The 24,377-nt window shown below is 32.9% G+C and overlaps 3 protein-coding genes, 1 long non-coding RNA gene and 1 pseudogene across 4 annotated transcripts; all 5 read left to right on the top strand.

The window, feature by feature from the left end:
* Window positions 1–1,339: 1,339 nt before the first annotated feature.
* LOC116116493 (probable disease resistance protein At4g27220) lies at window positions 1,340–7,278 on the top strand. Its single transcript, XM_031402558.1, has 4 exons — window positions 1,340–2,467; window positions 2,850–3,183; window positions 5,398–6,695; window positions 6,985–7,278. Exons 1-4 carry the CDS (start codon window positions 1,340–1,342, stop codon window positions 7,276–7,278), a joined length of 3,054 nt encoding a protein of 1,017 aa, XP_031258418.1.
* LOC116116492 lies at window positions 7,265–11,664 on the top strand. Its single transcript, XM_031402557.1, has 4 exons — window positions 7,265–7,446; window positions 8,141–8,605; window positions 10,112–10,804; window positions 11,170–11,664. Exons 1-4 carry the CDS (start codon window positions 7,333–7,335, stop codon window positions 11,662–11,664), a joined length of 1,767 nt encoding a protein of 588 aa, XP_031258417.1. The 5' UTR covers window positions 7,265–7,332.
* A 3,373-nt stretch (window positions 11,665–15,037) lies between these two features.
* LOC116116503 lies at window positions 15,038–17,139 on the top strand. Its single transcript, XM_031402568.1, has 4 exons — window positions 15,038–15,186; window positions 15,706–16,498; window positions 16,853–16,926; window positions 17,070–17,139. Exons 1-3 carry the CDS (start codon window positions 15,124–15,126, stop codon window positions 16,885–16,887), a joined length of 891 nt encoding a protein of 296 aa, XP_031258428.1. The 5' UTR covers window positions 15,038–15,123; the 3' UTR covers window positions 16,888–16,926; window positions 17,070–17,139.
* A 641-nt stretch (window positions 17,140–17,780) lies between these two features.
* Window positions 17,781–19,440, top strand: LOC116116505. Its single transcript, XR_004125816.1, has 4 exons — window positions 17,781–18,000; window positions 18,266–18,443; window positions 18,523–18,938; window positions 19,050–19,440. It is a non-coding gene; the product is annotated as an uncharacterized LOC116116505 (long non-coding RNA).
* Window positions 19,441–19,466: 26 nt separating this feature from the next.
* LOC116116490 lies at window positions 19,467–23,107 on the top strand (annotated as a pseudogene).
* Window positions 23,108–24,377: the final 1,270 nt, after the last annotated feature.

Here is a 24,377-nt window from a genome sequence, read left to right as displayed (position 1 = left end):
ATTGTTTTTCTTCAAGATTTTTATTAGAGTATGCCAGGTATATCAATCTGTAGTTGATGATTCTGGCTGTCAAATGATGATTAACGTTAACAAATAATTAACTTTTTCTTACTTTAATAAAATATAAATTTATTCACACAGTGAGTCTTCATTGTCAATCAATTATTCTTAGTAATGAAATCATCAGATCCTATGAACAACAACTAAAGAAATATTGATGGAAAATAAAGTTGCAAATTAATAAGGCAAGTATATAAGAATGCATTTTTACATACTATTTTGGAAAATTATAAGGATCTGCTTTCACAATCCACTAAATGCAACGTTAAAATAGCTCATATTAGAACCATTTAAACACGCTGTGAAAATAAAGCTCAATACAAATTTAATCTTTCATAGAAGAAGAATAAATAGAATTTTACAAACTATCCCTCACTTTTTTGTTAACTATACAAATTATTATATTTTTCAGTGGGAAATAGTAAAAAATCACTCTTAAGCCCTAATGTCATCCAATTCTGTTAACTTATAAGTTAAAATTTTTATTTAAAAAAATTCTATTTTGCCTCACTCTTACTAAATTTGATAAAAGTTCAAAGATGAAATTGGGAATAAGAGAATCATATAAGAAAATGCTTTTATAAAGTATAAAGTATAAACCATGAAACACATTTTGGTCAATTATAAAAATAATTAATTTGGAACTTTATATGAAACGCTTTTGGATCCAGCTGGAAAGCAGTAGTAAGTTAAACTCCACTGCTTTCGTTGTCCTTTGTTTTCTTCCTCCCTTCAATCTCTCTTCTTCTTCAGTTCTCTTCTATCTCTCAATCTTTCAGAAATCACTCAAAAACTCTTTCCCTCACAAACCTCTCTCACCCCTTCAGATACCACTAAAATTACTTTTACTCTGAAACCCGATCGCTTGATTTTTCACTCCTCTCCCTTTCCCTTATTTCTTATTTATTGTTTAAAAAAAAAAAAAAAAATCCTTCCCATTTTCTTATTTTTGGTTTACAAAAAAGAATAAAAAGATCTTCTTTTAAAAAAAAAATAAAAATTATTTCAGCATTTTTCCTTACTCTTGTTCTGTTATTTGAGTTTGCACCTGTTATTATCTCTGTTTTATTATTATTATTTTTTATATTTTTCGAACTTGAGGAAGAAGTGAAGGAGAAAAGAAAGTTTTAAAATGGCTGTAGAACTTATTGGGGCTATCGCCGGTGCCGGGAGTTTTGTTCTGGAGGCTGTCAAGTGCTTGGCTGCTCCGATTGGGCGTCCATTTAAGTACTTGTACAACTACGATACCAATTTCAGAAATCTCGAAAAGGAAGTTAGGATGCTGAAGAATACAAGGAACGACGTGCAGGTTAAGGTTACTGATGCCGAAGTAAATGTGGAAGAGATCAAACAGAACGTTAAGGACTGGCAGACTGCGGTGAATAATACCATTACTGAAGCAGAGAGGTTGATTCAAGAGAAAGAAGACAACCCTGGATGTTTCAAGGTATTGCGCCCCAACTGCATCACCCGCTACAAACATAGCAAGAAGGCGTTCAAATTAAAGCAGGATATTGTTCTGAAGCAAGATGAGAAATTCGACAGTGTTTCCTATCCTACTATTCCACTAAAGAAGAACTTTGACAAGCTCCGAGATGATGTTTTGAAGTTGAGGAATGCAAGAGGCAAAGTGCAGCGTAAGGTTGAGGAGGCTAAAAACAATGTGGAAGAGATTGAAGAGGATGTGAAGAAGTGGCTGGAGGATGTTGACTCTATCATTGTTAAAGCAGATGATTTGATTAAAAACCAAAGTTCAATTGGCACTGACCGCAAGACCCGCTACCAAAAGAGCAAGGCAGCATCCGAATTAATGGAGGATAAGATTGATCCACTCCTGCAGCAAGAAGTGAAATTCGACAGAGTTTCCTATCCTACTATTCCGCTAGAGAAGAACTTTGACAAGCTCCGAGATGATGTTTCGAAGCTGAAGAATGCAAGACTGAAAGTGCAGTGTAAGATTACGGAGGCTAAAAACAATGTGGAAGAGATTACAGAGGATGTGAACAAGTGGCTAGAGGATGTTGACTCTCTCATTATTAAAGCAGAGGAGTTGATTCAAAACCAAAGTTCAATTGGCACTGACTGCGAGACCCGCTACCGAAATAGCAAGGCGGCATCCGAATTAATGGTAGATAATATTGTTCCACTCCTGCAGCAAGAAGAAAGATTCGATAAAGTTTCCCGCCCTACTATTCACAAGGAGATATGGCTTAGATCTAATGAAGATTATTTGGCTTTCGAATCAAGAAACTCCACTGTGAAGAATGTATGGGATGCTTTACAAGATGAGGAAATCTACATGATGGGTGTTTTTGGGATGGGTGGTCTAGGCAAGACCACTCTTGTGCAGGAAATTGGTAGGAAAGCCGACAACGAAAAGCTCTTCGATGAGATTGTTTTTGTTGAGGTAATGTTTAAATTAAGGGGTTTCACTTTATTATATTAAGATATTTATTTAGAGTGACAATTATTAGAATTTAATTTATTTCATTAATTTTATTTGAGTGAAATTAATTAGACTTGAGTCTTCTATATAAGGACGTTCATTATAAATAACAAGAAAAAAGTATTCAATAGTTCCTTTTTTATGAAGAAATCCTTTTTTTCGTTTTTTTATTTATAATTTTATATATCTTCGCTCAGTTTATCTTCTAAGGTTTACTTTGTTGTTAGGTTATTTTTTTAATAGATTAATATCTTTTTTTTTTCTTTAAAAAAAAAAAAAAAGCACAGTTATTTGTTTAATATTTTCTTTTTATTATTATATTTTGTGGTTCTCTGTCTTGTAGGTAACAGAAACTCCAGCTACAAAAAAAATTCAAACAGTAATTGCAAACAAGTTAGGTCTCAAATTCAAAGATGCAATGGAAGATGAGAGTCAAAGAGCAAGCAAGTTATACTCAAGAATGGAGAAGAGGAATATCCTTTTAATCATAGATAATATTTGGGGAGAGCTAGATTTGAAGATTGTAGGAATTCCTTCTCTAGCTGATCGTGGTAGAAATAAAATATTGATGACAACAAGAAACGTTGATGTGTTGGAGAAGATGGGTTCAACAAAAAATTTGGGGATGGGCATTTTGAATGAAAAAGAAGCTTGGAGCCTATTCAAGAAAATGGCAGGTAATTATTATAAAATTTGGGGATGGACATTTTAATTTGATAACCCATAAAATTTGTCTTATGGTTTGACATGAATAAATAAAAAGTTAAAAATAGTAATAACATGAAATATTTTCAAAATCTCTATACTTACTCCATTGATAGAATAGTAGTGCTGGCCTAGGGGCAAAATTGACTAATCTTCGTAACCTCTCATTAAAACAAGAAATCTAATTTAATTAATTTTTTTTTTTTTTTTTGAAAATTCCTTTGACATTAGTTTTATTTATTCTCTAATTAAATATTCTGAGAATTAAATTTCTATGTTTAGTTTCCATATGCAGAAACAATTCTAACATAGGGTTATTTTCATATTACAAGCTAGTCTCATTTTATTTGACCTGATATTTCTAACAAAGTTCTAACAAAGCCTGTAATTCTTTTTGCCGAGGCAAATCCATTTTGGTCCATCAGGTTTAACCTAAGTACATTTGATCCAGTAAAGTTAGAAAGTATCGGTTAGGTCCTTAATAAATAATAATATCAAGTATTAACCACTGCCTCTTTACTACCCTCTCTTCAAAAATCACAACCTTCCATACATACATCACTACCGCCGCTTTTTCAAACCCATCCACCATCATCATTAATAGCCACAATCATATAATTATAAACCCAAAATCATAACAAGTGAAAGAAAAATAAAAAGGTTATCATACGAATCACCTACACTCTTTGGGTAGGGATTTGGTTGCGAAGAGGTTGGAGCTGTTGGGTGGGGTTTGGCTGGGATTAAGTGTAACTTATTTATATTTTAATCTTTTTTTTTTTTTCTTTTTATTAATATTTTTAATCTGATTTTTTAAAAAGTAATTTTATAACCGTAATTTTTTTTCTTTTAAATTCGTAATCTATTTTTTTTCTCTTTTATTCATTTTTTAATCTGATTTGTTTGAAAAATAATTGAATTAACTTTTTTTCTTTCTCATTTTTAATTTCATAACCTCCACTCCTCCTAAAACCCAGTAGTTACAAACCTCACCCACCGCTATCGGTGGCGACTGACAACCTCTGTCATAACCATAGCCTCCCGTGCACCACCACCGCACCTCCAAATTATTGCCATCTCCTCCATTGCATCCACACCAGAGCCATCGCCATTGCATCCATAACACAACCATCGCCATTGCACCCACACCACAGCTCACCCTTTAGACCACCACACAACAACCACAGCAAATCAGATGATGACCATTGCCGCACCCATTGGCCTCCAGCGCACTACCACAACACGCAAAGTGTAGGACACTTCCATTACACGCACACCACAGCATATCTCCATTGCACCCACACCACAACACATCCCCATTGCACCCACACCACAGAACACCACCCCTTAAACCACCACCACCACATCAGCCACAACAAAACCAGATCACCAATTAAATCAACTTCACAAGATCCAAAACAACACCATCCAGGTTTAAAATAGCCTCCCTAGCCCAAATTGATGAATAAAAAAACTACCGAATGTGTCGCTATTTGGGTTTGAAGGTAAGGCGGTCAGGAAGAAGAAAAGGAGATTTGCTGTCCCTTGCTTGAGTTTTCTCGAGGCAGAGTGACGAAATTTAAAGAAATGGGTTTAATGGGAATCGGGTGGGGGTGTGGCGGTAAGATAGAGTGAATGGGTTAGGAATAAAATTTTTATGGTTATTTATCTTAATTAATACATTGTGTAAGTACTTCTCTGCGCTTCACTCTAGTTTTTCAGGGTTTTATAATGGCTGTCCGTCAACAGGGAATAATTTATGGACCTAAACTTTACTTTCTGAGTTAAATTTAAAGTATATTCATTAATATTTGAATTAGTTTTATTAGACGGCGTTAGTTAAATATTTTCAGCCTAAATTCACAGTAATGAGAGTTGACTTGGCAGCTTTATTTTACATTTCCCCATTTCTCATCACCTTATTTTTCTTTTCCATAAATATTGTCTTAAAGCTCTTGATAAGACAAAATGTATTTCTATGATTTAGAGATGAAGAGTGGAAAGGAATTTTATTTGGAATCAAGTGCAGTTCAATAAGATTTTCGAATATATTTTATGGTTCTATTTAGAAAATGTCTAATAAGATAGCTAGAGGAAAAATAATAACACTTGGAACTTTTGTTGTTTCTAAACCAAAAGCATGTGAATAGAAAATGCAATTAGTATAATCCTAGCTTCTTGTGCAGGTAATGTTATTCAAACACTTGAATTGAATTCTTTACCAAAGGATGTATGCAAAGAATGTGGAGGGTTGCCGATTGTCATTTGTACTATAGCAAAGGCATTAAGGAGTAGAAGACAAAAATCTCAATGGGAAGATGCTTTGCGAATACTAAGAATGCCTTCCCCAGCAAAGTTCACAAGACTTTTAGAAAAGGAATATTCAAAGATTAAGTTGAGTTACGATTATTTGGAAGGTGATGAGCTCAAGAAAACTTTCATAATTTCTAGTCTAATGGAAAACAATACTTCCATTTTAGACTTGCTCAAGAATATCGTTGGCTTGGGTATACTTGAAGGAGCTAATCTTACAATAGAACAAGCACGAAATAGATTAGATTCAGTGGTCAAGGAACTCAAAGACTCTTGCTTGTTACTTGATGGTAGAACCGAAGGAAGGTTTTCTATGCGTGACGTTGTTCGCATTGTTGCTTTAACATGTGCATATACAGATCACCATGTTTTTACAGAGAGAAACGACATTGAAAAGGAATGGAAGGATAAAGATAAACTTAGAAAATGCAAAATTATCTCATTAGTTGGTAATAATATTATTACTCAACTTTGGCCTGAAGCATTAGATTGTCCAAAACTTGAATTTCTTAGGGGTTCTTTTTTTGAAATCCCTAAGGAGTTTTTCACAATGACGCCAAAGCTAAAAGTTTTAAATTTATTTAGAATACAGCAGTTGTTGCCGTCGTCACTTGCTCATCTGACAAACCTTCAAACATTGTGTTTAGATGGTAGCAGTATTAGAGATGTTGCTATTATCGAAAAGCTTAAGGAGCTAAAAGTCCTTAGTTTGCAAAGTACTTATATCGAGGAGTTGTCTACACAAATCGGTCAATTGACTGGGTTAAAGATTTTAGATTTGAGCAATTGTTGGGAATTAAAAGTTATTGCACCAAATGTGATATCAAAACTATCCCAACTAGAAGAATTGTACATAAAGGGTTGTGGTATTCAGTGGAAGGTTGAAGTACTCAAGGAGGTCAAGCACTTATCTCAGTTGACCAATTTAGAAATATATATTGAAGATAACAAGATGATGCCAAGAGACTTCTTTTCTAGAGAGCTTAAAAGGTTCAATATATCAATAGGATATCAACAGCTCGGCATTTATGGATTTTCAAGAATGTTTGAATTTCAATATGATTCTGCCATCTCTTTAGAAGAATTACGAATTCTCAAGAATGTTGAACTCTTACGGTTGGTTAAATTTTCAGATGATGATAACAATCTTAAGCCACTTTTTAATGAAAAGGTTTGATTGACGTTAACCTCTTACACTTCTCTATTATATTTTCTTATGACTTATTCTCATTTGTTAACACATAACTTTGATATTGAATTATTTGTTCTTCTCTAATTGCATTTTTTTCTAGTGATTTTAATTTTCTGTTAAATTTCATTACTTTTTAGATAGATAAAAGACACATTGTTTATATCAATGCCATATTCATCTATAAATCCATAAGAATCCATTATTAGTTTTTTTTTTTTTCTCTCTCCATATGAGTAACTATTAAAACAACAATCAACTTTGGCTGCAGGTTTTTTTCACCAATTTGATGGCCTTGGAATTGAGAAATATTAGTTCTGGAAGGATTTGGGACAACCAATTTCCAACACTTTTGTCTTCCTCCTATCAAAATTTGACACGTTTTATCTTGGAGAGTTGTGGAAAAATAAAATATGTGTTTTCATCTTCCATTGCCAAAAGCCTCCAGACTCTAAAAAGCCTTGAGATAAGAGACTGTGAGGTTTTAGAGGAGATTGTTGCGGAAGAAGAAGGAGCAAAAGTTGTTAATTTTGCCTTTCCGCAAGTTACTAATTTGTGGCTTTAGAATTTACCAAAACTTACAGCTTTCTATCCTGGAATATATACTTGGGAATTGCCGATGTTAAAAGGGTTGGTGGTGCAAGAATGTGAAAATTTCACTTTAAAATATCTAAGCTTCCAAGAAAATTCATTTCATATTCCAGAGCCAAACCCCATATGCTTGGAGCATAAGGTACAAGTTCTTGTTTACTTCTTTATTGAAAAAGGAAAAAAAAAAAAAAAACTTCATTTTTACATAAATTAGAACTTAATAATGTGATTTTTAACATATCTTTTTTTTTTTAATTGTTTATAACAAAAATTTAGAAAAAAAAAAAAAAAGAAACAAAAATTAATGGTCAGTTGGATTTGGACAATTATGTTACTGGAGTCTTGTTAATTAAACTCATTAAAGTACTATGTTTAAATCATCCAATATAATTCTATAAATTATCAAATGTTTACTAGAAATTATCGGTATGATTTTGTTTTTTAGATATTATCAATTGGAAGACAACCTTTTGTTATTAATATTTTAAGTTTGTATTGGAGAAGATATAGATATTATCAACTGATACTTCCCCAAAACCAAAGTCATTCTACTCACAATTTGCAGCTACCAATTCCCTCCTCTCACGACATGGCTGGCCTTGCAAGTGGTGCGTAGCTGGCCAAGGCCCCTGTTTAATTTACTTTTTTCTTTTTTAAAAGAAAAAAAGGTTATTATAAAGATAATAATTTTTTAATTATATAAAAATTTACTTTTCAGCTAAAAATATTTTAAAGTTGTATAAAAAGTATACCCTACAAAATGTTAAATCTAACTATCTCTAATAACATTTTGGAACATGTTTTCTTTTTCTTATGGTTTCGTACTTTGATTGCAGGTTATTTTCACCAATTTGATGGCCTTGGAATTGAAGAATATTAGTTGTGGAAAGATTTGGGACAACCCATTTCCAACACTTATGTCTTCCTCTTATCAGAATTTGACACGGTTTATCTTGATGAGTTGTGGAAAAATAAAATATGTGTTTCCATATTCTATTGTCAAAAGCCTCCATACTCTACAACACCTTGAAATAATGGATTGTGAGGTTTTAGAGGAGATTGTTGCGGAAGAAGAAGGAGCAAAAACTACTGTTAATTTTGCCTTTCCGCAGGTTACATATTTGAGGCTTGAGAAATTGCCAAATCTTGCAGCTTTTTATTCTGGAATACATACTTGTGAATTGCCGATGTTAAAAAGGCTGGTGGTGAAAGAATGTGAAAAATTCACTTCAAAATATCTAAGCTTCCAAGAAAATTCATTTCATATTCCAGAGCCAAAATCCCTTTGCTTGGAGCATAAGGTACAAGTCTCTAGTTTACTTCTTTATTAGAAAAAAATAAAAATAAAAAACCTTCATTTTATGTATATATTACATAAATTATAACTTAATAATGTAATTTTTAACATCTCTTTTTATTTTTTTTAACAAAAATTTAGAAAAAAGAAATAAAAATTAATGGTCAATTGGATTTGGACAATTTTGTTACTGGAGTCTTATCAATTAAACTCATTAAAGTACTATGTTTAAATCATCCAATATAATTCTAGAAATTATCAAATGTTTACTAGAAATTATCAATATAATTTTATTTTCGGATATTATCAATTGGAAGACAACCTTTTGTTACTAATATTTTAAAGTTTGTATTGGAGAAGATATAGATATCATCAACTGATACTTCCCCAAAACCAAAGTCATTTTACTCACAATTTCCAGCTGTCAAATCTCTCCTCGTACAACATGGCTGGCCTTGCAAGTGGTGCGCGGCTGGCCAAGGCCCCTGCTTAATTTACTTTTTTCTTTTTAATTATTAACAAAACAATAAATCTTTTAGTTATTATTATTTTATATAAATTTTCTTTTTAACTAAACATATTTTTAAGTTGTATAAAATTATACTCTTACAAAATGTTAAATCTAACTATCTCTAATAATATTTTATCCCTTTTTAAAACTATTTTGGAACTTGTCTTCTTTTTCTTATAGTTTCTTAAAACATTGTTCCTCAATTGTTTTGGAACAAGTGATCCTTCTCATGATTGGAAACCAGATCACAAATTCAAAATTATTTAACATGATGAACAAAAAATCAGTTTAAAAATGACAAAATTACGTTAGTTACCATTAAATTTAAGAAAGAGAAAATTATAAGACATAAACACCCATATGATGATAGGGAGAATGACAAAAATGGACTCCTTTTGTTTTATATACGCCAGAAAAAGACAAGTTTGTTTCGAATATGTTTAGTTTTCATAGGATAGTAGTGTCTTTTATGAAATTAATTTGACCAGAAAGTTAAAAGAATGATCTGCAATTACTCTTTGTCCTTCTCACAGTTGTTTTAAACCAATTTCAATGGTTTCATATTTAAAATATAAAGAAAAACTTGGAAAGCGTAACAGAAGCAGTAATGAAGAAACAAGGATAGTGGAAGGTGATTATGGAGGGAACAAATGGGCTTAGGCACAATTAACAAGCCCAAAGTCTAAAAGAATCCAACAAACATAAGAGAAGAAGCAAATCTTTAAAATGATAAAATGTCAAGGAGATTCACAAAAACCATGGGGTGACTCTGATTGTGACATTATCAAATTAATTAACTTTTCAAGATTTTCCTTCAAAAAGAGATTTAACACTTTTTCATAGTCTTCTCTTTCACCAATCATCTAATTCGTTATTGTTTGAAGATCCATGAATCTTTAGTTATAATGAAAGTGGGTATTGTTAAGAAGCCACAAATTTTTACATTATTCGAATATTGAATAAAAAGCTAATTAGATTTTTGTTTTAATGGATTTGTAGATCAACTTTGATTTGGAGGAATTGGAATTAATGATCAAGTGGACACAGATTACATGGCAGAGTCGATTTAAAACTCTTTCGATCAAATTTGATGAGTCAGCAAATATTTCACTTGAGCTCCTTCAAAGATTTGAAAATCTGGAAGTGCTTCAACTAGCTGGGTGCATATACAAACAAATTTTCTCATGTGGAAAGGATGAGAAACATATGCAAATCACTCTAGGACCATCCTTAGCTTCTTTCCAGAATCTTAGAGTTCTGAATGTAAGTTGGTGCATAGAGCTGATGAAGTTAATGACACCTTCAACGGCTAGAAGCTTGGTGCAGTTGAGAGAATTGAACGTAGAGGGATGTGAAATGGTGATAGAAATAGTAGAAAATGAGGGAGATGCAACAATGAATACTGAAATTGTTTTTGAAAATTTGAAGAAGTTGTTATTTAGAAGATTAGAAACTCTCATTTGTTTTTGCTCTGGGAATTACTCTTTTAATTACCCATCTTTGGAAGAGTTAACCATAGGAGAATGCCCCAATATGAAGACTTTCTCTCAAGGAATCTTAAGCACACCAAAGTTACACAAAGTCAATTATGAGAGGTTCAATGAGACTAGTATGAAGTGGGAGAAAATAAAAGAAGTAGAGAATGAGGGGAATGATCTTAATAAAAGCATACAAGGAGCATATAAGAAACAGGTATGTTTAAAAGTAATTAGTATAAATATTTACTTATTTTTGCATTATTTTAAATATATTTTAATAATATTATATTTTAGCTACAAGATTGCAAGTAATAGTAGGATGAAGCAAGTTTTGTTAGTTTATCAATACAATTGTATACCACTAAGAAGACAAGGAGACAATTTTAAGTATTGACCCTAGTGGAATAAACAGTTGTAGGTTAGGGGATGGCATTTTTATATTATTTTTTGTTTAGTTTGGGCTAGGCCTTTAGAAATTATTAAGAGTTACAAAAAGACACATTTTTCTAATCCATTAGAAACAATAATTATTATTTTTTAATTACTTTATATTGAAACAACTATTAATTTTTACTGCAGGACATTTCCCTTGATTTGAAGTATAAGGCATTCAAAGATATCAATTCTACAGAGATTTGCTACAACCAACATCCAAATTTCTTTTATCAAAATTTGACACACTTGTTCTTGTGGAATTGTGGAAACATAAAATATGCATTTCCGTCTTCCATAGCCAAAAGCCTCCACCAACTCCAACAACTAAAGATTGAAAATTGTGAAGTTTTAGAGGAGATTGTTGCAAAAGAAGAAGGAGCAAATGCAGTTGTCAATTTTGTCTTTCCAAATGTGACCTTATTGCAGCTTCAAAATCTACGCGAACTTACAGCTTTCTATCATGAAAGACATACTTCTGAATGGCCAAAGTTGAAAGAGTTGATATTGAGAAATTGTGCCAAGTTATCTTCAAAATATCTGAGTTTCAAAGAAAATAGCGAGAGTGAACTTCATATTTCCAAGCCAAAATCTCTCTTCTTGGACGATGAGGTACAAATCTTTTATTTTATTCTTTATTGAAATAGAAAATTAACTTTTTTCATATATATTACATTTATTTCAAAAACTTTAATTATGGAATTCTTAACATCTCTATTTTTCCTTGGAAAGAAAATTTAGAAAAATTAATGGTTATTTAATTTGAACAATTTTACTTTAGGACCTTATCATTTAAACTGATTTATGTACTAGATTAAAAAAAAAAAAAAAAATCATCCAATATAATTCTAGAAATCAACAATAAAATTTTATTTTTACAAAAATTTGTCTATCTGGTGATTCATTTTATTATTGAAGAAATCATTTACAAAAATTTGCAATTGAAAGCCTACTAAACAGGATCATAAATTCAAAATCATTTTAACATGATTTGGTGGCGGCCAAGAGTAATACATCAATTAAATTTTGAATCAAATTATATTAGGGTGACTATCAATAAATTATGTACCAATTTCTTTTCAATTATCACATCTATTTGATAATGTTATAGGCCACATGTTTTAATTAATTACATTAGAAGCTCTAATAAATTAATAAACAAATGTCCAAAGTCCAACTTATAGTCAAAGAGGATAAAATTGACATTTCATACCAAAAGGAAATATTAAACAAGAATATTTCTAAACTAGAAGATAAAACTAGAAAATATAAAAGAAAAAAATTACAAAATCTGTAATTATATTTTTAAAGTTGTAACCATTAAATACTAAAATTGAAAATTCAAATAATAGAAATTTAGAAAAAAAGAAAAAAAAACTTTTTAAGAAATTTATATTAATTTAATTTCTATAACTATTTTTAAAAATAAAATAAAATAATTAATTATTGTTAAAATAATTAAGAAAGTGAAAAAAAAAAATTAAAAAAAATTTGAAAAATGGTTGCAATGGTGCCTACAACCACCAGATCGTGGTTTGCAAGCTGGGGTTGAAGTCATAGCCATCAATCATGTTTGCAATCTATGGTCACGCGTCACAGCCATGCAATTTATGGCTATGATTTGCATCTAGGGATGAGCCACGAGCTGAGTAGCTTGCGAGCTACTCGAGCTCGGCTCATCCCAAGCTCGAGCAGCTCGTGAACAGTGATGAGCCGAGTTCGATCCAGGCCAAGCTCGGCTCATCAGGCTCGCGATCTTAAACGAGCTTAGGAGGCAATTTGCAAGATTTCAAAAGTTTTTTTATTTTTAAGTTGTTAAAATTGTAAATAGCACCCATATAGACAAAAACGCAGAAGTGCAGAACCCATTTCAATTTTTCAAAGCTGAAACAAAAACTCAAAAAGTAAAACTTAACCAACTGTAACCTACCAGATTCAACAAACTTAACCACAACCTCCTTCCAGGCGTCCACCTCCTCTTTCAAAGTTAGGTTCCACTATTTCACACGCTAGGCCCCTCTGGTTTCCATTTTGCAACACACCTGAACCAGTTGGGTGGGAAACACCCATTTTCTATTTTCTCTTTTTATTTGCAACCTCGTGCTTTTTGTCAAGTTCCGTTGATGGTTTCGTAGTTCAGAGGCTGTTCTCAAATGGGTAAAGATTATTTTTTCGGTAACTTGGGGAAAAATAGGTTCTTTTATGGTCTTTGGCCGGATTTTTTTTTTTTTTTTTTTTTTTTTTTTTTTTGAGGAATGGGGATGTTTGATGGGTTTGGCAGTACATGAGATGTTTTGGATTGGGTATAGCTTGCAATTTTGACAAATTGGGATTTTTATTTTCTTTTTGTTGGGTTGTTGCTGTTCTTGATAAGTGGGGATCTTTTATTTTTTAAGGAAATGGGGTCTGTTCAATGATGGATTTGTTAGTGGAGAAGTTTCTTTCAATTGGGTAGAGTTTTGATTTCTGGTATCTGTTAACAAATGGGTGTGTTGTGTAGTCATCGTTTGTGACATGGGTTTTTGTTTGATTATCTGAAGAATTTATGGACTGAGGGAGGTTATTTGTTTAATGAACTTGTTCATTTTGTTATTTTCTTTGTAGTTTTATTGATTGTTCTTTTTTGGAGCTCAACAGTGTTTTTTAGTTCCAAGAATTGGATACTAATATTGCACTGATTATTGTGGTTTTTGATTATTGGCCTGAAAAGGTGGAGGACTTCTTATTCTAAGATTCAAAGATTCAAAAACACTTATCGAGTTTTGATCAGGCTCGAGCTTGAGCTCGATTAAGCGAGCTCGAGCTCAAGCTCAAGTACCCCTTCACACTCGCGAGCTCGAGCTCGAGCTCGAGTACTGAAGCTCGATTAAGCTCAAGCTCGAGCTCGGTACTGTTCATCACGAGCCGAGCTCGAGTACCGAGATACTTAGCTCGGCTCGGCTCGGCTCGTATACATCCCTATTTGCATCTATAGCCGTTTCCACTATATTCCAACTTAAATTCAAATAATTTAATGAGGAAGTGTATATTGTAGTCTTCCAAATTAGTGGAGTTTTTTGGTTTCGAGGAGTAAAATCACATTAATGACACATTTGCTCACAAATTTGATTCATGGTAGCCCTTTGAAAAAATAATCTAAAAATAAAAATAATTTGAAATGTACCTTTCTATTTCCTATTTTCAAAAATAATGTAAACAAAAACAAAAAAGTAGGTATAATCTGTAGTTTTCAAAAATAGTTTTTGAATGCAATTTTTAATATTGATTTGAAAATTTAAATATTAATAAAATATAATTTACAAGTTTTAAAATATATTGTAGTTGATTTGTCAAAATTTGATTGGGTTTGGCCTATGACTTTTGAGCAATAACTAAACTTTCGTTTTTAACTATATAATTAAAAAGCTAATTGGATTTTGTTTTTGATGGATCTTGTAGATCAATCATGATTTGGACGTATTTGAATTAAAGAATGGCATGAAAAATATTAAATGGCGAAGTCAATCTAAAGCTCTTGAGATCGGACGTGATGACTCAACAAATTTTTCAATTGGACTCTTTCAAAGATTTGAAAATCTGAAAGAGCTCAACCTGTATTATTGTCATCAATACAAAGAGCTATTCTTTCCAAGTCTTCCAAATCTTGAAGTTCTAGATTTACAGAGTTGTAGCAAATTGATGAGTCTAGATACATCCTCAGCTTCTTTCCAGAATCTTCAAGTTATGAAAGTTGACTATTGCAACGAGTTTATGATGAAGTTAATAACACCTTCAACAGCTAGAAACTTGGTGCAATTGAGAGAAATGAGAATAAGTAGTTGTAGAATGTTGATTGAAATAGTAGAAAATGGTGGAGAAAGAGATGCAACAACGAGTACTGAAATTGTTTTTGATAATTTGAAGAAGTTTTCACTTATAAGGTTAGAAAGTCTTACATGCTTTTGCTCTGGGAATTACTCTTTCAATTTCCCATCTTTGGAAGAGTTAATTATAAGAAATTGCCCCAATATGAAAACTTTCTGTCAAGGAATCTTAAGCACACCAAAGTTACTAAAAGTCAATTATAAGAGCTTGAATGAGATTGAATGGCAGTTGGAGGAGATGGAAGTAGAGAATAAGGGAAATGGCCTTACTGCAATCATACAACAAGAACACAAAAAAGAGGTATATGTATTCAATTAATTAGTTTGAATATTTATTTTATGGTAATATTATGTTTTTAGGGTTAATTATAATAAATTGTTTTTTTAAAGTTAGTTTGTGTATGGGTATTGTAATGCAAATTTTGCGTTAGAATAAGATTTACATATTTCCTTCTAGCATTGGAAGATGTAATCTAGTGTTACGTAGAACTAGGCTTATCCTAGCACAAGGCTCGTCAAAAAGTCAATTTGTTCCAATGGCTGGGCTAATTCCATTTGTCATATTCTTGTTTTTAACTATCATATTTTACAAATCAACATTAATTAGAGGTATCGATTTCAGCCCTCAGGTTAACTTTTTTTATTCTGATTCAAGGGTTATAAGTGGCCCAATAAAGTAATTGGACTAATTACATGGTAATTATAAGGGGAAAAAAAGGTTAAATAAATATCTTTTTCCTGCTTAATTTTATGTATATTATTATTATATGTTTTTAAGGGAAATATTAACTTTAATTTGATTGACATGATTTTTCTTTAGGTTGACTCCAATTTGGAGGAATTGACATTAAGTGGAAGGGACATCATATTGATTTGGGAAGGAGAATTTCAAGAGAGCTTTGGCAAAGTAAAAACTCTTCAATTGATTAAGGATGAATATACAAACACTCCAATTCAAATTCTTCACAAATTTAACAGTCTCGAAAACCTCGTATTGAAAGTAAGTTCATACAAAGAGATATTCTCATTTGAAAAGGATGAGAAATACGTCGGAGCACTTTCAAAATTAAAAGTTTTAAAATTGGAAGGACTTTTTAATTTAAAGTGTATTTGGAAACAAGATTTCCAATTGCACTCAATTCTTCAGAATCTTGATAGTCTTGAGGTGAATCATTGTCACAATTTGACTACTATGTTGCCATCTTTAGCATCTTTTGAAAATTTGAGGACTTTGAGGATAAGCTATTGCAATGGAATGCAAAACTTAATGTCATCCTCAACAGCCAAAAGTCTGGTGAACCTAAAAGTGTTGAGTATCGAAGGATGTGAAATGATGATAGAAGTAATAGCAAACGAGGGAGATATAGAGAAAGGTGAAATTGTTTTTGAGAAATTGATGGAGTTGGAATTGTATCGTTCAGAAAGTCTCAAATGCTTCTGCTTCGGGGATTACACTTTAAAATTCCCATTCTTGGAAACACTACAAGTGGGTAAATGCTTCAAGATGAAGACTTTTTGTGGAGGAGGCTTAAGCATGCCAAGGTTAAACTTGTTGAACCATGAACATTATTTGGAGAGTGAGATTGATATGATCATACCACTGTTACAAAATGGTAAGTATTCGTTTACTTAAAATTATACTTTTTAAGTAGATTTCTTTGTTCTCTTTCATTAAATTAATACTAGTGAATCCTTAATGGTCTTTATTATTGGTTTTGTCTTTAATTAAAATTTTCCAAGTGAATCAAGTATAGACTATCAAGTATATATAGAGAAGCTACAATATTACAATTTATGTTTCTTTAAAGTTAATTTATACGTGTTTTTGAAGCATATATAGAAGTACTTGTTGACGAAATTCCTCATTTTCTTGATTAATTGATAAATTATGATCAATTTAGAATCTGCAAATAACATTTTCTATAGTTTTGCTTTGACTATTAATGTGTTGTTCTTTATAATTACAGATTGTTCAAATTTCTGTGAAAGAATAGGATGGTAAGAAACTGTAATTTTCATCAACACACAACAAAGTCATGCGGTAAGTGTGTGATATTAGATGAATTGACTGTACAATTATAGCATTTCTCTTTCATATATACTATTAATATTTTCTCGAAAAATAAAAGATTTTTAAAAATATTTTCTTAATATTTATTAATTTATTTAATTCTGGCTACGAAGGCCTTATTTGGGGGTGGCAAAGCGGTCAACGACTTAGCTACTCAAGGTCTGGCCGAATCTTCGCTTGAGCTGCTCTGGTTGGCAGATCTTTGCCTCAGCCGTGCAGCATGGCCACACATTTTGAAGCCAAATCCTGACCTCAGATGATGTCACCACCACCCATAACCTGGTATTGTGCTAAAATTTTTTCCTTCGCGACATGAAATGATGAAGTTAATTCTTCAATGACCTTTCCTATACTGGTTTATTCTTGGTATTTTTAATATGAAGACGATGAATGTTCATGGAACCTTTTGGAAGATTTAGTTTACTTTGCAGCCCTAGGAATTGTGTACCCAAAGCAATTTATTAGCTCTATGGTTTGAAGAGTAAATTTAAAGGGAAAGTAATAGACTTCTGATTCATTATGCCAATATACTGAACCCATTGAAGTGATCATCAGGACATATTAAAAATTAATGGTATTGCCATTCATTAAGAAGGAAGTAGTTTTGTTTTCATATGTAGAGTTTTAACCCATATATGCATAATAATGTTCCATTTTTTTCCTTCATGTTATCAGGCAGGATCGGAGCAAAGGCTATTGAGATTCTTGACTAGGACCTTAAGGTTTTTGCATCCTTCAATGAAGAACATTTCAAGGAGATTTACCCAGCTTCTTACACTTGATAGCTTTAGTTGATTTAGGTGACTACTCCACCATTCTTTTTAATTGGTATGGTATGCCATTAAAATTTTTGGTTGATTTTTTCTGTTGGCACTTCGTGATCCGGAAAAATGAGCAGCTTTCCAAGTATGGAGACACAAAATCGGTTTGTAATATTATGCTTGTAGAACTTAATAAGCTAATTGAAGCAAACCCCCTGTTTCGTGACAAGCTTACATTCCTAGCCTTCAACAGTTCACAACTGAGGACATTAATAAACCCGAGGTTATTCTTGAATCTTTTCATATCAGTTAATTTTCCTGTGTCAGTGTGCAGCAGCAAGTTTTTTGGTAAAAACAAAACCTAGAGAATGCATTTTACAAATATTTATTTGTATTGGTATATTATATATTAGTTGATTTCTACTTTGGGTTTGCGCTTTTGCTCTTATATTTGTAAGGTGATTGATATCATTTACACTTGCAGATGATATTACCTCCTCTTGATAGACTTATTTTCTAGAACTCACTTCTTTAAAAAAAAATTTCAGTTTAAATTGGCAGCATCAACATTGCAAGAATCCTTGTCCAAACCCTGATATTAAAACACTCTTCACTGATCATTCTTGCAACCCTACGGCAAAAGGAGCTAGTCCTTCTCCTACAAACAGCCCAGCTTGTGGGACCAATTCCTAAGGCTGGTGCATTTCGCCTATTGGTGCTCATGGTGTGAGTATTTTGCATCCATCTGCCATATAAAACATTGGTGCATACTCAAATAATAATTGTAATGATTCTTACTGTGCAGCCATATCAGAGTGTTGTTTCCCCATCTCCAGGTGCTATTGCTGCATTCTTGAAACATCCAAGGACGCCGACAGGTATGAATGGGATGGATTGTCAATCAGAGTATTCAAAGCATTTGATGAAGCGTATCTGCACTGGCCAATCTGATGATGTCTGGATGAGTGACATAATCTATTGTTTTTTCAAGCTTGATAGCTGCTATAAATTTCTAAATGGCCTTTACATCAGCTGGTTGTAACAATTCTTTTGTTCCTTTCTCACCTCTTATTATCTTTTGGTTTTCTAGGTGTCTTTTGCTGGTGTGGCACATACTCCCAATGTATATTCTCAAGCTAGCCTTACCAAAGCCGTTGTGTGAACCCTTAATCAAGGATCTAATGTCATGAGCATGGACTTCCATCCATAGTATTCTTCTTGGTAAAAAATTAGAAAAAAACCACTGTTTAATGACTGGTCACTGAAAAATTTATAAAACTTTTTCCAGAGATTATTTATTATTGATTGAAATTTCTGTTCTTTGGACTGTAGTGGGGGCAAATGTTGGTGACACAAATGAAAGCTCTCTGCGTACCTGATTATATAGCACCAAGCACGGTAGGTGGTAAAGAATTCAAGTATTTGCATTTTATTTCAGTTAGGAAGAAACCCCTCTGCTTCTGTGGTGTTGGATATTTTCTTTGTGGTTATTTACTGCCCTTTGTGTGCCTGTGCTCATATATGAGATATTTTACTATTATAAAGCTATGCAAATCATATGAACTATATCTTTCGTTAATATACCAACCGTATATTCTAAAGAATTAGATGCACAATGCCAGGAACTCTAGAATGTTAAGTCAAATGCTGGAATGCTAGTTTAAACCTGCTCATCTGATGTGCTAACCTTTCTTTTGAATTTTTCCTTTCTTTTTTTGAATATCGTGACATACCTCTGAGGATGATGATATGTGGACTGCCAATTCACATGGTAATGCCACCTCAGTTGTGAAGTTAGGGCATAATACACCCTCTCTACATGGTAGTGCTTGTTTCATGGATTAACAAAGTAGGAGAGGACTGGCGAAACATATTTAAACCACACGACTTCTTACAAATAGACGCAGAAAAAGAAACAATATCAAGTTCATCAAAAGCTTAATACCAATCAATGTATAAATAGCCAAATAAAACATTAGGCATAAATGATGTGAAATACATTGGTAATTTCCCTTATATTTAGGCCTGGGATACACCAACTCTGGTCTAGCTCTATTGGCCCTTGCCGCCAGCGCTGTTCACAAGCTTTGGAAATGGCAATGTAGTGAAAGGAATCCCTCGAGGAAGGTTTATTACTTTCCATTTATAAATTTCTTCTGTTTTTATATTTTGACCTTTTTATTGTCAGTTGCAAACTCGTCAAGCTACTGCATACGTAGCGCTCTAGTGTGGCAACCTCCTAGTGGAACACTTATGACCAATGACATAAATGATAATAAACCAGTTGAAGAGGTCTGCTGCATGCATCGCTTTATCCAAATATGATTCTTATGTTATGTCTGCCTCCGGTGGAAAAGTTTCCTTATTCAACATGATGACATTCAAGGTAAGTTATTGCACCTCTCCAAATTTGAAGTTTGTATTTCATACATGTTCAACAATATTTGCTTGAGATAATGCTTTTGCAATATTTTGAGATTCCACATGACTGAATAAGATTGCTTACTATGTCTTAGGTCATGACGATGCTTATGCCCCCACCTCTGGCAGCTACCTATTTGGCATTCCACCTCAAGATAATAATATTATTGCCATTGGGATGGAGGATTCTACCATTCAATATACAATATCAGAGTTGATGAGGTGAAGTTTCTCACTTCATATGTCGTTTTCTTTATTTAATTTCTGAAGCTAGTTTTCTGTATACCTGGTCAAAGGATATGTTCAACTGCTTTGCCTCCATTTATAGCTAGTGTTAATTTATAGTTGATTATGATGATATTTTGAGATTGTTAATGTAAATTTGATTCTGATTTGGTTGAATCATTACCTATACCATTCAGTCTGATTTATGCTTCTTAGCAGAGTTCATTAGAGGGAAAGTCTTATTGTTACTTTCTTGTTTTAAGGAATTGATGGTTAGTATAATTCCATAAGGACTATTGACATCATTTTTTTTTTTTTAAATTAAACACATCATCTTCCTGAACAAACACAGATGCAACAAAAGTACAAAAAGGCGAACCTGAGTCCATCACAATAGAAAAAACTTAAGTATAGCTATTTTAATAATCTAATCAATAGCTCTCTTGATTATCTAAAGCTTATTGCGTGACATATAATAAGGAAGCATAACTAATGTTGGATGTTGTTGGCAGGTCAAAACCAAACTTAAGGGTCACGAAAATCAAATCGCAGGGCTTACATTTTCCCAAACTTTAAATGCATTGGTGTCTTCAGGGGTTGATGCTCAGGTTAGTGCCTAACTAATATAAAATTTAATATGTTAATGTTTATGGCTATTAGTTGTTCTTAATAATGTTTAATTTGGATGCTATAATTTTTTTTGTCAAGAGTAAGAAACCTAGAACATTTGGACCATTAAGGGTTTGCTCTATGAATTTTTGCTTATCTGGGGAGCAAATTACTTTACATGAAATCGAAGTTACAATTTGAGATTGATCTTAAGCCATTTAGGGTAACCAATGCCTGCATACATGAGCCTTTTCTTTGGTAAAATTTCAAAACATAGTTGAATTACTATGTAAATATAGTCTTCTTGGATGGTACCTTCTCAGCAATAGGTGTTGAGAAGTGCCCAAATATAAGCTGTCGTTTGAATAGGTGAAGTCGAAGAATCGAATTGTTTTGAGGGGATTTCTAATGTGAAGATCTTTCCATGGAAATGCTCTTTTAGAATTATTTTTGAACATGAATCTGGTTATTTGGGTACTGTCATAGCTTAAATACCATTATTGGGCTCTTGGCTATAAGCTGAAGCTTTTGATATGGTTTTTGGATCAAGTGGTTACTCAACATGAATACATGATATCATGCTAAGTGAGCCAAGTAATTTGAGTTCAAATCCCTTAGCAATCTTAATTCAAAACAAGTTGTGGGTAGGGAAAAAAGAAGTTATATAGGACTTACAAGTGAAAATAAGAATGGAAAATGTTCTACTTCCAGCGTAGCTAATCACTTACTACACTGAAAACAACAGTCAGTCATACAAATGAGGAAATACTCTAATTTACTACAAGTTTCAAACATGGCTTCCCCCAGTCACTTCTAAATGCTATTGAATTTCAATCAGGGTCCCAAAAATCAAGTTTAAGCTTTCTCTTCTTTGTTATCTCTGGGTTTTTTTATTTCCACTACTTAATAATTTATTTATATTCAATTAATTTGATGCAGCTATGTATGTGGACTTGTGGAGTACTGATAAATGGGAGAAGCTGAAATCAAGGTTCATACAAGCACCAGCTGGCCGTCAATCCCCTTTGGTCGGACAAACTAAAGTCCAGTTTCATAATGATCAAACACATGTTTTTGTGGTTCATGATAGCCAAAATTTCCATTTATGACAGCAAGCTTGAATGTTCACGTTCTGTAAGTTTTGCTTCCATGTCATCATGTTGTAGTTTTTCTTCAGTTCTTTCATTAAACTTACCGACCATAGTCTTATTTCTAATACTGTGGAAACACAGCATCACAATAATTAAGGTCAATGAGACGCCAAATCACATATTGTTGTTTGCATAAAAGATTTAGTTATGTAGCCTATTATCATCATTGTACTAATTCCACGCTGACTGGCTAGAGTAAAATTTCCTACTTCAATGGTTTTTTATGGATAGTATGTTATAAGCCTTGGCCTAGTGCGTGGCTTATCGCTCTGAGCTCATTGTTGGAAGATTTATTGATGGCGCTGCATACATGTATATTTCAGTTATTCTATATAAACCAGTTCAGATGTTTCAAGGCATTTTTTTGTATATTTCATTGTATCAAAATGTGGGAGCCCGTAAAATCCATCGCTCATTGACAACATGTATTCTGCAGCAGCAACACTCCCACCTATCCTTTTGTCATAGCAGCTCATCCATCCGAGCCTAATCAGATCGCTCTTGGCATGAGTGACAGAGCAGTGCATGTAGTCGAGCCTTTGGATGTAGAGCTGAAGTGGGGTGGCACACCCTCCCAAGACAACGGCTCCCCCCCTTCTAATTGTCAAATCCTTCCTTGAGTGGCAACCATTCAAGGAAGGACACAGGGCGATGAGTGTACAGATTACCCTTATCCTTAAAATAAGATTTATCATCCATAATTCACAGTGTACTAGTTTACACTTCATTTGAATTCACTCAGTATTTCTTTTTGTAAGGTTAGGCGCAAAAACAGAGGAAAATGACGAAGAAGAAGAAGAGTGTATTCTGGAAAAAATTCTGTTGTATATTTCTGATAACAAGTGCAAGCTACAGTGACACCATTTATAGGCTGCTTTAAGCTGAACAGTAACTAACACCTAACGGCAGTAACCATTGCTTTAACAAACTAACCGAACCTTTAACAAACTCCTAACAATGCTTAACATCTTCCCTCAAACTAAACCTGGAAAGATTATTACATTTTTCTTGCTAATATCTTCTCTTAAACTAGACTGGGATTTGTTGCACTTTTACCATTATTTTCCCGCAAACAGAACAGTGCAGCATTGTGCATCTTCATATATCAATATCTTCTCTCAGACTGAGTAAAAGTTCTTGGAATCTCGGTTGAAATGAATCACTTCTTTCAGTATGCAAACTGATCACAGACATAAGCTATGGTCCACCAAACTGACTTGCACCCAAAAAACACAAGGTAGCAATCTGACCAAAACCAGCAGATAGCAATCTGACTTTTACCAAACTGAATATTACACAAGCATCAACTAATTATCATTAATGTGATCAAACTTAGAGCAAACAAGCAGTTAGCAATTGAACACTTCTGACAATAGATATTAGTCTAATTTTCAGATAGCAACCTGACCAAAACCAGCAGATAGCCATCTGACTACTACCAAACTGAATATTACACAAGCAGACAGCAACCTTACTTTCACCAATACTGAATATTACAAAAGTAGCAACCGAACACTTACTACAGCAGATAGCAGTAGTGACTGACCTCAAATATGAGCCACTAAACTGAAAATTACACAAGAATTAACTGAACACGTTACTGCAGCAGATAGTAGCAGTAACTGACCTCAAATATGAGCAGCTGACTATCAGAAGTGACTTGAGTACATTAGTAAGCTGTAAAGATACATCAATTCATCAATTCTGGTTGTCTTTAGTCAACTGAGGAGAAGATTCAGCTGTACCAGTAGCAGCAGCAGTAACTTGCAGCTTGTTTCTAAGTAATTCAAACCTTGAAGTAGACAGAGACTTATTAAATATATCAGTTGTTTATCAAGCTTAATCTTCAAGTAAAATCTCTGATTTCTACCGCTAGAATTAGCAAACAAGTTACCAAAGGACAAATCACAATTCATACACAGAAATGAGACAGGGCACTTACAAATAAACCCTAAAGAATAAAATCCACATTGAATAGATATTTCAAATTTCTAACAAAACTAGATCTAATCAGTTTAAATCAAAATATCAAATTAAAATCAATTTTTATATGATTTTTAGATGATTCAAAAATTAAAGTGAATTTTGAGGAATCCATATATCAAAATCTCATTTTGGGTAATTATCTCATGTTTCAAACAAAGTCAAAAGGACTTATAAGACTATATAGAAAAATCAGTTGAACTTTTTAAGTACAAATTAACACACCATGAACTTTAACTTATGTGGATATAATAGGTGAAGGCCCCCATAC

This window comes from Pistacia vera, unplaced genomic scaffold, assembly GCF_008641045.1.
Source record: "Pistacia vera cultivar Batoury unplaced genomic scaffold, PisVer_v2 Contig778, whole genome shotgun sequence".
In the NCBI taxonomy this organism is placed as follows: Eukaryota; Viridiplantae; Streptophyta; class Magnoliopsida; order Sapindales; family Anacardiaceae; genus Pistacia; species Pistacia vera.
The sequence above is the reverse complement of the archived record's forward strand: the minus strand, read 5'-3'. Positions and strand labels throughout refer to the sequence as shown.